Source organism: Amblyomma mixtum, chromosome 2 (assembly GCF_055824585.1).
Source record: "Amblyomma mixtum isolate Tamu chromosome 2, ASM5582458v1, whole genome shotgun sequence".
Lineage (NCBI taxonomy): Eukaryota > Metazoa > Arthropoda > Arachnida > Ixodida > Ixodidae > Amblyomma > Amblyomma mixtum.
The window spans coordinates 45,166,822-45,180,772 of record NC_143013.1 but is presented as its reverse complement, the minus strand read 5'-3'; the positions used below and the strand labels follow the sequence as shown (position 1 = coordinate 45,180,772).

General features: G+C 46.6%; 1 protein-coding gene across 5 annotated transcripts; it reads right to left on the bottom strand.

The window, feature by feature from the left end:
- Nucleotides 1–1,676: 1,676 nt before the first annotated feature.
- Nucleotides 1,677–12,201, bottom strand: LOC149359191 (citramalyl-CoA lyase, mitochondrial-like). 5 transcript variants are annotated; one of them, XR_016288763.1, is made up of 8 exons: nt 12,074–12,174; nt 11,043–11,235; nt 9,412–9,606; nt 7,027–7,213; nt 5,327–5,440; nt 3,046–3,224; nt 2,523–2,963; nt 1,677–2,139 (listed from the first exon to the last, which is right to left on the bottom strand). XR_016288763.1 is itself a non-coding variant. In XM_089571453.1 (7 exons), the coding sequence occupies exons 1-7, from the start codon at nt 12,109–12,111 to the stop codon at nt 2,853–2,855; spliced, it is 999 nt and encodes a 332-aa protein (XP_089427579.1). In that variant the 5' UTR covers nt 12,112–12,201; the 3' UTR covers nt 1,677–2,852. The 5 variants fall into 5 exon arrangements, 2 of the variants coding, with proteins under 2 accessions (XP_089427579.1, XP_089427578.1); XR_016288762.1 differs by having other exon boundaries at nt 1,677–2,711; nt 2,801–2,963; XR_016288764.1 differs by having other exon boundaries at nt 2,801–2,963.
- Nucleotides 12,202–13,951: the final 1,750 nt, after the last annotated feature.

Genomic DNA, 13,951 nt, shown 5'->3' with positions numbered 1-13,951 from the left:
TTCACAAGGCCAGTCTGCGCATGTGCGCCTCTTCTCCTCCAGCCCTACTGGTTGAATATGAAAACCACCAGCTCCCATTGTGCATGCGCAGTTCATGTTAGTGACAGGCTTATGTGACAGATGGCGGCAGCTGTCAAGCACACACTTGCCACTTCGCAGGCGCAACTGGCTCCTCGTAGAACCAGATCGCGCCTGCATCCCCCCCCGAGTGTCTGCTTTCAACCAGTAGCAGACGAAATAACGCTACTCCCCAGAGGGCACAAATCCTGTTAAAAAGGCGGATTCTATCCTCTTACCTTGAAACAGCCTGTATACTGAAGTCATATGTACAACTATACAGTGTGTCCAGAAACCAAGAAATGAGCACAGTACCCACAGCAACATGCCGTAGCTGTCCAGGATACCAGTTTCAAGCTGCTTTTAGGCCCCTGTGGAATGCTATACGAGTCAGAGTTGATGTTGGTGTTTGTGTCAAGCGTAATGTATTTGCAGTGACAATAAGATGTGCTAGGCTAGTTAGTAGGCTTAGTCATGCTTGACTTTTCCCTGACTGTTGCAAAGAATGGGCCCACAAGTTTATGGACTTCGGCAGTGCTATCCTATTATGAGATCAACAAGTTCACACTCTTAAACATGTGTTTAGTGCATGTGAGTATCAGTTCATTCTACAATATATACCTCTCAACTGTACCATGCGGCGCCACGGTGGCTCAGTGGTTATGGTGCTCGGCTGCTGACCCGAAAGACGCGGGTTCGATCCCGGCCGCGGCAGTCTAATTTCAATGGAGGCGAAATTCTAGAGGCCCGTGTACTGTGCAACGTCAGTGCACGTTAAAGAACCCTAGGTGGTCGAAATTTCCGCAGCCCTACACTACGGCATCCCTCATAGCCTGAGTTCTGAGTTGCTTTGGGACGTTAAACCCCCATAAACCATAAACCATCAACTGTACCATGCTTCTTTCCATGTTTAAAAAACGACTAACCAAGGTAGGCAATAATCCGCTGCTAGTGTATACATCCGTTCAGAGCTGCTGATGACAAATGGCGAATCATCAAATTAGAAATTTTATGACTGACCTCATGAAGCCACTGGTTCCATTTCTGGAGGCGGCTTAAGCACTTTTTTATAAATGCTATGTCAAGCCAAATTAAAAACATAAGATCATTCTTGATTTATTTTATTGTATTTGTCATGATGAGTAGACACTGCACTAAATCCTTGAGGGCCCGTGTGCTGTGCGATGTCAGTGCACGCTAAGAACTCCAGGCGGTCGAAATTTCCGGAGCCCTTCACTACGGCGTCCCTCATAGCCTGAGTTGCTTCGGGACGTTAAACCCCAACAAACAAACAAACAAACAAACAAACAAACAAACAAACAAACAAACAAACAAATCCTTTAGGTTATCATCCATGGCATCATTGCACTGGAAGTGGCACATGTTACAAGTATGGCAGCAGGGCGGTTCTATGAACTGCTGGCTATATAAATATGATCTGGCAGGAAAATTCTCACTCACAATTGTTGTCGATGCGTTACTTGGTTAGAATGAGCGATTGGAAGAAGCACTCAACCAAATAGAATTGCACAAGATGATTATCCTAAGTGTGTTGCAAATGACAGCGACGGCTGCAGAAGAGGATTTGAGAGATGATAATAAGACACAGCAGTGAGAGATGCTGTTTACAAGATGCTTTATTGAGAAATTGTTGATGCAGTCTGTTCTGAATAACTGTTTTTTTTCTGATGTTGCCGCATCACTTCGCTTGTTCTGCTTGGCGCGTTTCACTCCACACTGCCCGCGCTCAAACAGCGCGCGAAGCTTGTATGGCCTCGGCACATGTGCTGAAAGCCAAGTGAGCGTCCGCCTTGCCCCCAAGTGGCACAGCTATCGCACTTGATGCGGCATGCGAGAGAGCATCTTTCCTAACAGCAATTACAAGGTCACGCATCTGGTTGCAACAAAGAAAAAACGATAATGCAGTAGTGGCAATGGAAGAGCAGCAAGTGGGCACATTCCTGTGTGAGGAGCCTTTTTCCTTTTCTGTCTCTTTTCACGCATGTGCAGTTTGCAGGAGCACAAAGATTTCAATCTCTGGGTTCAGATGTTGTTTCACCAAAACATCACTAACCTGTAAAACTGAAGAGGTACAGATTACAATGCCATGCATCAACACCAATGTGGCGTTACAATGTACACTAAATGTTGCAGCACAATAACATTATACTGCACTGCCTTCTTTCATGATTACTGTTGCAGCTCTTGGCAGGCAGACTCGAGTCAGACTGACTACTGCATAATGTGACACAGCCCAACCTCTATCGAAAAGAATGCACCTGGCTCCCTACCCATCACAATTTTTTTTACCTCCTTATCACCAGAGATGCAAGACATGTCATGTTGCATTTCTATTACACGAGCAGTAGGCGGCACCACCAGCACAAGAGTTCTTGCATGCACACAGCTGTAGAAACTTGTGAAATGTGCAATTTGTCACAAATTTATCCATCAGGCATGCTTACCTGCTATGGAATGTTAGCCATCTTTTTCTCTATCGCTCCTTTAGTGAGCAACACAAGAAATAAGTCTCATCAAAGTTCACCTGGAATCCAAGCACAACTGGGCAAAGGCATATTTATGATATCTCCAAAATGCTGCATGGATAACTCTGTATACAGAGATTCTGCCTTTTCACTGATTGTCAACTGAAACTTGAAGGAAAAAACTGAGTTCAAAAGTCTATTATGAATGCATAGTATTGATGTACCCATGAACAAGACTATGCCAAAGAGATTCTGACCTTGTAAATGCAAAAGGTACCGCTAACAAAGGCGGAGCCGCCATGCCGTCGTTTACTGGCCAGAAGAGGGCTTGCCGCGAATGGCCTCGTCTGCTTCCACCACATTAAGCGCTTGCCGCACACTGGGCATGTCGATCATGCTGCCTTCAAAGACGAATGCACCCTGTGAGAAAACACAAGGTAATGCTTGCACCATCATTTGGAAGCTTGCATGCCGCATTTGCAACATTCTGATTGTTCCCGACCTTTCCTTGTTGCTGATGCTGGTGAAACTCCTGTACAAGGCGGCGTGCCCTCTCCAGCTGGGCGGGTGTTGGGGCAAACGCCTCCTGGGTGGGCCCGACTTGCGATGGGTGGATCACCTGTTTCCCTGTGAAGCCCATGGCTGCCCCCTCCGCACACTGGCGCCGCAGCAGATCCTCATCTGCAAATGCGCATCTTCCATTTCACCGGTTACAAAGTGCCACTTCTACAGCACTGCACTACCTACAAGCACCAAAGACGGCACACCGATTCTAGCGCTTGTAAAGGACCAGGAAAGACTGTGTCACAAACTCAGAAATGGATAACAATGCTCCTAGCTCTTGGCCCGTGCCTGTGTGCAAAAACATCTCCAATAGCCTCAAGGCAAATAGCCCCCTTGAACAAAGAATCTATTTGCCTTTAAAAGTGCACAAGTTTGTACATAATCTTTCTTGGTTCCAATAAGAGAAAAAGTGTTACGGTTGCAATTCCAGATGGTCAGTGCTTCTTACAAGCAGAGTGAAAAATGTACAAAGCTATTTCACTCCTGCACACTGCTGTTACACACTCTCATACGTGCAAAAATTATACGCCATACCATGCCTCGACTCAGTAACATACATCCTGTGTCATTTAGCGCTCAAGTGCGATGAAATGCAAGTATCAAACACATCCCTAGAACTGCAGGTACTTTCTATTGTGCTACCAGCCTTGCAGAAGTGCCAACAAAGGTTTGGAAGTGCATGAGTCCATGCTTTCTGCTTTATCCAACTACATTCCACAACACAATTGAGAATGTAGTGGTTGCAAAGGCTGCCTCCTTCTGCTCCAACTACTCTCTTGCTTCCTCATTTGTGTGGTGTCAAATATGCTGAAATTACCATAAAAGTAAGAGCATAAAAGAAATGCAAGTGTGTCCCACTGTCAGGCACCAGCATGGAAGACTTTAGTAGCAGGCAGACTGGTGCTTACATAAGTTGTGCAAAGAAATGGCTGCCTGCAGAAGTTTACTGGACAGGAAGCCTTAAAAAATCAAAATTTCCTAGCTATTTAGAGGTGCGTCCTCATACTGAAGCTTGCGCTGTGCAGGTCTTGCAAGGATGTGCTGTGAATACCTTTCAGTTTGCGGCTGCACGATTAGACTGCCAAGAAATTAATATTTTCCATGGCTTCCAAAAACTCCAAAAATGTTCCAAAAACTCCTGTGGACACCTGTAATGCAAGAAAACTTGCACAAAAATAAAAGATAAATGATACGACATCATTTATGAATTACTAGACGCAACAACCCTGCGGTTCCTTGAGAATGGAGTGTTGAAGCATTAAAAAGCCACAGAAAAGGGTGTTCGAGCTTGGCTTTAAAATCCTTGCACTACGTAGAGTACAAGCCACCGAGTGTTCATGCCACGTACGAGACCTCAAAAGCAAGCAGGAAATTTACAATACATTTTTAAAAATTTCCTCTTTCGCATCTCGTGGCAACGCGCGGTGCGGGCTTTAGCGTGAAACCTGGCATACAATGTCATTTCTTGCAAGTGATGTCAACAGCCAGGGGTTATTATTGATTCACTGCGCCAAATTCTCTCAGACGTCACGCAGCTACCACGGCCGCATGCGCCGGCAGCCAGCGGAGGTAGGGGAGGGGCGAAGTGGGTGGGGCTGGCAGAGAAGCGCGATGTTTTGGCGTGTGAAAACTGAAGGGAGGAGAGGGAAAGGCGCGAAGAAGCCGAAGGCACGAAGTTCAAATTTTGACTGTATATAACTCATCTTCCACATTACGCATTAAAAAAATTCTTGTAGGTGGATATTTGTGAAGCAGCGCCGTTTAACATCTTAGACATACCGCAACTTTATTGAGAGCCCCTTTCTGAGACCCTTTAAACACTATGAGGTTCTATACCAGAGGTCATTCAATCAAATAATTTAATCAGGACCTTATTTGGCACATCGGATTCAAGACTGTAAGCTAATAAACACCACAGTTAAGCCACTCAGTTTCCTCAAACTGCACTCCTCAAAATCCACAGAATGCTGTCTTCAAGTGTCTGGCAGTTAGTACACAGCTAGTGCTGCTTATCTGGTGGAATTCATACTACTGCACTTCAGTTCTGTTTCTGCCTTACTACACCCTAGGGTTGGTCAACTAAGAGGAGAAACTGCTTGGAAGCTAGCTGCAGTTGCGGATGCCCAAGAAATCTGTGTGAATCAAGCCTTTCTGTCACCAGGCTGAAAACACAGTGGCAGTAAGTTGTGGCTGCAAAGGGCACCTCCACTGGCACGCACTTTTCAAATCGATGGTGACCATGTCGATGGCTTGGATGCCAAATGCCTTGGCCAGCACCACCAGCTGCTGACGTGCCATCAGCACCTCTGTGGCCTCTGCAGTGCGGCGAGCTCCTGCATAGATGCACGTGTTCTCGCTTTAGATCAGAGGGTTTCATACCAATGACACCAAAGGGAAATCTGCCACCACTGACTGCAGGAGTGTGACAGTTTATCCTGCGTTTGAATGATTTGACGTAAATTAATCTCAACACAATGGGCCTAGAACACTGTTGTAGAGTCTTATATTTGGTGCTCTAGGGCCAACTTATCACTATAACATATACGTGCACTACCGATGAATCATTCATCTGCATACTATTGCTTTCTTCAAATGAGTGTTATACTGCGCTGGTTGGCGAACAGCTCAAAGCGAAATGAAAACAGGGCTAAAATTAGGACCCATAAAGACACATGTACACACACACACACACATGCACACACATAGTAGTACTGTATATTTGCGTCTTTCTCAATAATGTTGTTACAAAACTAGGAACACTAGCCATGGTCACTGGCATCATCAGCATTTAGTACTCGCCCTTATCAATTAAGGCCCCCTAAGTTGGGGCAATACATAAGGGAGGAAATATCAATAATGTATGCATGTAGTCAACACACACACACGCACACGTGTATGCACGCACACACGCATGCACATACAAACACACTTATATTAACATGGCCATCCGCGAAGGAAACTTTGACCAAGAAAGCTGATGTTCCCAACCAGGACCGCCAACACCGCGCCCCTCTTCGAATTTCTGCCAAGAGCGCTTGGATTCCACCACGTGCCAGTGTTCTTGTGAGTGTTAATTGTAATGGACTAGGTGATGGGGCAGTGGTCGCAGAAGGTATCCTGTCCCTATTGCTCACCCCACGGCAACTGCTCAGTGCGAAGCCTCATCCATCTCCACAATGGCCGGTCTGAGCTCCTGGTGACTAACTTCACCAACGAACCCCAGCATCTTTTTCATGCTACTGCCATTGCATGCACCGACCCCTTAGCGAAGATTTCTGAATGCTTCGTGTTCAAAGCTGTCGGAACTGTGCGCCCGTCTCTTGATGGTCTTGATATTTGTTTGGACCTCTCAGCGACTCAACAGCGAGAGAGACCCATGTTGTCACCTTCATGCGCCACCTGAGAACACCATGTGGCATGTCTGTCGTGTGGTCTTTCACATAAAGATTGTAATTGTGAAAGAGGAAACCATGCCTGTATGGGCAAGAGGAACCGCTGTCCCATCGTACCTTTAAAGACAGAGCTTAAGTATCCCCCCCAACTTTTCTTGCTTTACTAGACCAATATTCTTTCCAGGCGATGTTGCAGTGGCTGAGAGACGCTCTTCGGCTTCCTTGCTAAGCTGAAGCACGAGTTTTCAGTTACTGGGACAAGTTTACAGCGTCTCCTTGTTCACTACAGCTGAGTGGCGTGGCCACAGTTGTTCATTGTAACTGAAATGAGTTGCCATTGCCTTAATGCATATTTTTACGACAGCACTGCACTAGTTCATAGTAAGCGAACGATCCTTATATCTGCAGCCGTTATAAGTTGGCTCGACTGTAACTGTGGAGGGAATGGAATCAGATGCACAGGGGGTAACAACCATGGTAAGTAAAGTTTCAGGTCTCCTTTAGGTTCAAGCAGCAGTGCCACCCACCAATGCTGGCTGTGAAGTCATCTGAGCCAAACAGCAGACCAGCCAGCTGCAGGGGGCTGTGTGACGCGGTGGAGGCATGCTCCAGCAGATGGCGGCAGTTGAGCAGGCCCAGTGCAGTCTCAATGCACACAATAAGCTCGAGACGGTGCTGCCTCTTGCCTAGGGCACGCTCTACCTGGTCTTTCACCTGGAAGAGGGTGACAGCAGTTAGGCCTCTGATCCTGGCTGCTTGTACCTCACATCCCATCAGGCTCCAAAGATATCAATGCAGTCATGTTTCAGACCACGTTTAAGAATTTACCAAGAAAATACCTGAACTGCTCTGCTCATACCAACCTATGAAGTGTTTTCCAAGATGCAGCCAAACATGCACTATGGTCACAACAGTTGAAATTAGGTAAGGGGCATTCACTTGATTATCATGAGCTACATAAATTATATAGGCAGTCTAGTATACACGAGTAATACATAATACTGCCACTGGTGCTGTCATGTGGCTGGACTAGGTGAGTTGGCACCCGCCTGTCTTCTCATCTCGCCCTGCTCGAGTGTCAGTTGGCTGAGTTGTGCCTGCCTCACTAGTGCTCGTGTACCCTTTCTTTATGCTCTACCGGCTTTTGGAGGAGCTGCTGGGTATTTGCTCATGTACGAAGCACTCTATGCTCTATCAGCTCTCGGCAACAATATAAAAGATATTTCTTAGCATTAATTTTAGTGAAAACAGCATGTAAAGCAAGGCAGAGACTGGAAAGTGACAGGTCTAAGTGCTGATTAACCCTAGTGCCCGCTGGTTGGCACATGCCTCCATCTTTCTCTGGTCCGAGTCCCATTTTTAAGCGCTGTTTTTGCTACAAGTCATGTGCCAAATGGCCTGGCTACTTCAAATATATACTGTTTTTTGGTGTGGATGATTCAAAACTAACAAAGCGCACATGCAAATGACAGTTCTGTCACACTCTGTGTCTAGTGTTGTTTCTTCAGCACTGTGTCTCGTATACTGAAAAAGCCTGCTATGGAAATAGAGGGAGATGCAAATCAGTGACTGGAAGACACATAAAGGGAACAGAGACAAGCACTGTCACAATAAGGCCAGAAAATGCAATAAGCACAGGCAGAGATCACAGGTACACACCATCCGTATATATACCTACCAACGAGAAGAGTCAGAGCTCCTGCCTCTGCAATCCTCCATAAAAACTGCTTAATGTGATGAGCTTCTCTTGTACAGACCACTGATTGCACTTCTTTGATACAACTTTGACGGCACTCAGGATGGAGGTACTGCCTTTCACAGAGAAATTCACTGAGTTTTGAATTTGTCTAATACACTCTACAAAACCTTTTGTACACTGCCTCGAGGCATTTCAAACTCTGAAAAAAATTGGAGGGGACACTTAAGCACCGCTTTAAGGGTACGATGCGATAGCGTAATAGGTTATTTCCCAAACATTGGAAATAACCTGGATGCACCTGGATGTGATAACTATTTTCCTATGCTTCTATGCGTGTGTGTTCTCATATCATAGTTTCTTTGGCTTCCCTGGCATACGTCACGATTACATGTGTCGACAGCCTTGTCCCTCTTGGTATGTAAGCACATGTGCACGTTCCCATTTTCGTCTGTATGACCGCGTGTCTGCTTTTTTTTTTATTATGCTGCATACTTTTTGTGTTATTCTCATCACTTGTATGTGACGTGTTTTTTGCATTTTGCATTGTGCTATTTACTCTTGCGTTTGTAACCCCCCCCCACTGTAATGCCGAAAGGCGCTGTGTGGGTATCAGATAAATAAATAATAAATAAATAAACATACTTTATACTCATAGATCCCTGGCACTCCTCATACCCCTCCTGGCGAAGTGGCGCAGTGGTTAAGCGATGCGCCGCTGCCCTGCAATGGCAGGTGCTCCCAGCGGTGGGCCTTGTATGGCCCAGGTTGCTCTTCCCGAGCACCCAATCATTATTTTAACTGCCACCTGCCACGGTGGGCAGGTTGTGATGACGCCTCAAGGTCATGTGGCCTAGATAGTCCAACTGCCTCCAGGGCTGCTCTCTGGGCACCACCTGCCACAGCCATGCTCGTGATTTTTCGCTCACAATTTCGACACCGGATCTTCTGGAGAATGGGGCCTTTAACACTAGTGCGTTAAAATAATAATCTGTCTTTCAATGGCAAAGATATGCCTCGACTATAGTGCATTACGTAGCAGAGGTCTCCACAACACGAGGTTCTTCATTGTGCACAAAAATCTTGGTACATCTCACCTCCACCAAAACTACACAATCCTGCTCTGCAGCAGTCCACCATAACTCAGTGTCCATTCTCAGACTGAGGTGCCATGAGAGATGCACTCACAGTGCACTTGCAGTGCTAGTCAGCTTACATAGTCCAGCTGGCTGGTCTCTTCCACCTTGGGCAGCAGCAGTGTGCTTGGCAGGTGGCTACTTCCCAGGATGCACTGCAGGTCATCGGCTGCAAGGCCTGTGCTGACTGCATTGACACGCACTGCCAGATCCCTTCGCCCGTGCAGCCCGTCTCCTTTGCCAAGAACACGGGACACCGTCTCTCGTGCCTCTTGCTGAAATAGGGATTCCACATCAGCCCTTCATTACCTTGGTAACTGCAAATGAAAGGCAACAACATTAGTATTTGATTGTTTGAATGAATGAGCAGTTGTGTAAGAGTGAATAGAGGGTAACAGAATACCTTGCCAAAAAAGATGGTTTGGTTTGGTTTGGTTTGGTTTATGGGGTTTAACGTCCCAAAGCAACTAAGGCTATGAGAGACGCCGTAGTGGAGGGCTCCGGGAATTTCGACCACCTGGGGTTCTTTAATGTGCACTGACATCACACAGTACACAGGCCTCTAGAATTTCTCCTCCAAAGAAATTCAACCGCCGTGGCCGGGATCGAACCCGCGTCTTTCGGGTCAGCAGCCGAGCACCATAACCACTGAGCCACCGCGGCGGCACCTTGCAAAAAAAGAGTTAGGAACACAAAAGCACAACTGGCCTTCTGATAGAACACAGGAGAAGACGACAGAATGGTTGGTCCTTAAACATAAGAACAAAGAGCACAATGTTTTTCAAGCTTACTAAGAGATAAGACATGCTGCGGCTTCAGATCTGCTATGTGTGTCAAAAACCTTACCCCAGTCTGCTCTTTTGGAAATCATCCTTTCCCATCACATTGTCAAGCTTTGGGCATGGTCTTGTGTCACAAAAGCAGCATATCTATACCAACCCACAACAGCAGCCTGGAGCAAAATCTCATGGCTACAGTTACCTTGCAGTGTGTGGACTGAATGTGTGGAATTGTGGAATGTGTGGAAAAGTTGTGAAGTACAGCTGTGGCTAAAATAGTAGTCAGTATACTTGGTGCTATTCCCAAACATCTGGAAGAATACTTGAGGCAAACTGACTTTGACAAAATTATGTTCGGCAACACTAATGAGACCTAAGCATATCATTCATTAATACATAATAGTATCATAGGTCTAGGGAAGGTATACTTCAGGGTCTAGTTGTCACGTTTTTAGCGCAAATAACTACAACAATAAACCCACACTACAAAGGCAGGTGCCATATTCCATATATCCTTTTCTACCTTATACTTAATCCGCCTATTGTGCGATGTCAAAGCACATTGTCAAAGCACGTTAAAAAACCCCAGGTGGTCGAAATTTCCGGTCCCCTTCACTACGGCGTCTCTCATAGCCTGAGTTAATTGCTTTGGCATGTTAACCCCCATAAACCATATACCATACTATACACTCAGCTTTTCGAATTTCAAGGGAGGTGAAATTCTAAAGGCCCATGTACTGTGTGATGTCAGGGCATGTTAAAGAACCCCAGGTGGTCGAAATTTCCGGAGCCCTTCACTACGGTGTCCCTCACAGCCTGAGGTTAAACCGCCATAAACCATAAACCTTAGCAAAAGATAACTTTCCACTTCAGGTGCAGATGTATTAACTACAAAAACATGATGGTGTTTGCTTCGTGCATATCAACCATACCTTCTTATTCGCTGCTACACCATCCTCGCAGTCGAGAACCATGCAGTCCACATCCAGGCCAAAAGCCTTCGTTATCTTCCTCTCATCGCTACCAGGCACGTAGAGGACAGCACGACGTGGTGTGTAATGCCGCAATGCTGGATGGCAACCTGGAACTCTGGTCTTGTGCAGCAGCCTATAAAAAGCATGTGTCCTGCAACATGTGATTAAAAGCACAAGCAAGAGGGTAGTCAAAATACAGACTTAATCAAAGGACTGCCCAGAGCCTTTTGTTAGCAAACCAAATAACAATGCATAAACTAAAATACTCAGCCGAATTACCCTACGATTTCAATGCACTCAGTAGTTCCTATAACTCTGATGAGCCTTCGTTAAACAAAATTCATGCATATTATGCAACTCTTTCACACCGCGGCTTTACCTTATATAAATATTTTTTGACTATGCATGCACGAATCCGTGAAAAGACAGCTTTCAGAAATGGCTAGCGGTCGTATTTTCATTGAAGTGACGCGATAAATTATGCCTGGCAGGCCTGTGGTTTCTGCAGCAAGACCTCAGAACACGCCAAAAAATGCGACAAGATTCGGATCCCAAAATGCGCAAGAGCTGCTGTCACACCGCGCCTGAACGAACGTGTTGCACAGAGTGAGCGAAATATTTTATTGCACGCCAACGTAGGAGTAGGAGACAACGTATTGCACGCCAACGTTCTTTTTTTACATGAGGAATTAATTAGAATAAAATGGTTGGCATCTAGACTTCACTAAAGATGGAATGTAGGTCACTCCCCGTACTCGCTGGAACCCGCCGCCAAATTTAGTGCTTCACAGCTTTTGCTTTTACACACAGGCTCGATGAGTATGGACTCGTCCACGTCGACAGGACGTGCATCCGAAAGCACGACCACTGCTACAGCGACACTGCACGGGTCTGCGCCTGCCAGAGCTTTTGCTCGTGACAGGTGCTCGTTTTCAGGCGCACGAGAGGCTGGCTAAGCGTTAAGAGTTTATGCCGCGCAAAACAATCACCTCCGCAGCACAGCCCAAGTCATCAAGGCAGTCGACATGTTTCGGCTCCTTATTGAAAAAATACAACACGATTCGAGCCGCGTTTGACGCCGCCACGCCGCACTTCGTTACAACGGCGAATATGGCCAGCGCCACCTTGCGGGTGTTCACAATACAACGGCGCAGGCATGGGCGCAGGGTCCAGCGAAGCTTCGCTTTTATGCACTATTATTACTGGCTTTATCGCAAATGAAGCACAGAAGGTTCTGCACTGTTGTCCACTTGTGCATCTGTGTTCGCTGGCGCTACATGGGCGCTACCATGTCCGGTGGCGGAAAATTTGAATTTTGTATAGGAGTCATTTTTCTAATTTCCGAGGGCTATGTACTCTCGACCACTTAACGCGACCTCTTGCCAAGCTCTTTCCGGCGAATAAAATGGTTTACAATCAATCAATCTAATTTCCGACTAGTGCAGGCCTTTGCGCTAAGCAGGATACTCGATGCCACCCCTTATCTCAAATTTGCGAAAGCAGAAAAGGACGAATTGGATTAGTACTCGATCCCACTAAATGCCTCAACCGAAAGGCTTATGAGGTTAGGAATACATAACACCTACAATGAACTGAAAGAAGCCCATTTAATGGCTCAAACAGCGAGATTAGCCAATTCCAGAACTGGCAGGAGTATTCTTACCAGGCTCGGAATTAACTTTCAGCCTACGAATAAAGATGCTAAAGTAGACTTACCCCGCGGCCGTACTAATCAAACCACTCAACAAAAACATGCACCCCTTACACCATGAGGGTAGAAGACAAGCACGAGCCAAAGCCTTACATAATAAATACGGACAGTGTGCTGGAACACTTTACGTAGATGCGGCAGGATACAAACATACCAATGCCTTCTCGGCAACAATCGAAACGAAATCCTCTGGAACGGCAGAAGAGGCGGCTATAGCCCTCGCCCTAGCGCATACCCAAGAGGGCATCATCCTCAGCGATTCCAAAATAGGTATTAATAATTTCGCAAAAGGGCGAATTACAAACACTAGCGCTCCCTTAGAATCCTTAACGCAACCAAATTCTCACCAAATTATTCCGGATTGATATGGGTCCCAGCCCATTCGGGGAATCCGGGGAACGAGGCAACCCACAATAAAGCCCGAGGTTTCGTCGACCGGGCAGTGGATGAGTCTGGCTCCCTGAATTTCACGAAGGACTCCATGATCACATATCATGATCTTACCAATCATTTTAAACTAGAGGGGAGAATTTTCCCCCCTCCGGACAAAAGCCTGACTAAAGAACAAGAGGTTACGTGGCGTCGTCTACAGACGAGATCGATACGCACCCCATCACTCCTCGCGCACATTTATCAAGATCTTTACAACCCAAACTGTAAACACTGCGGCCAACGAGCCACCTATGATCACATCCTGTGGGACTGCAAAATAGAGCCACCTCCGGGTGATCTAGTTATCCTTCTCTCGAGCGGTGGGAGACCGTGCTGGCTAGCTCTAACCCCAGAAGGAAAGTTTTGGCGGTGGAGTGGGCTGACAAAGTCGTCGAGGGCTGCGTACTCTCGACCACTTAACGCGACCTCTTACCAAGCTCTTTCCGGCGAATAAAATGTTTTACAATCAATCTAATTTCCAGGCAGGCGGCCAGTCTACTGAGGAAGCACCCGCTAAACCGGGAGGTTTCAGTCATCTGGGCTCCAACTCATGAGGGTCTACCAGGCAATGAGGCTGCCCATCGCCTCGGTCGAGACGTATACACCCGAGCGGCCGTAGAGACCCCGCTACCCGGAGACAAAGACCCCCTCACCTACAAGGAACTCTCTGAGACTCCCAGACTAGGCCGAAGGATCTATCCATCACCAGATAGGTCCCTAACAC

Bases quoted from the DNA above. Each gene is read 5' to 3' on its own strand.
- LOC149359191 (XM_089571452.1), bottom strand. From the start codon at position 12,111: ATGTCGACTGCCTTGATGACTTGGGCTGTGCTGCGGAG. The intron at 9,607-11,042 runs GTATGGTTGATA...TCCCTATTTCAG, and splicing joins GTGTAGCAGCGAATAAGAAG to CAAGAGGCACGAGAGACGGT. The intron at 2,964-3,045 runs GTCGGGAACAAT...GTTTTCTCACAG, and splicing joins AGCATCAGCAACAAGGAAAG to GGTGCATTCGTCTTTGAAGG.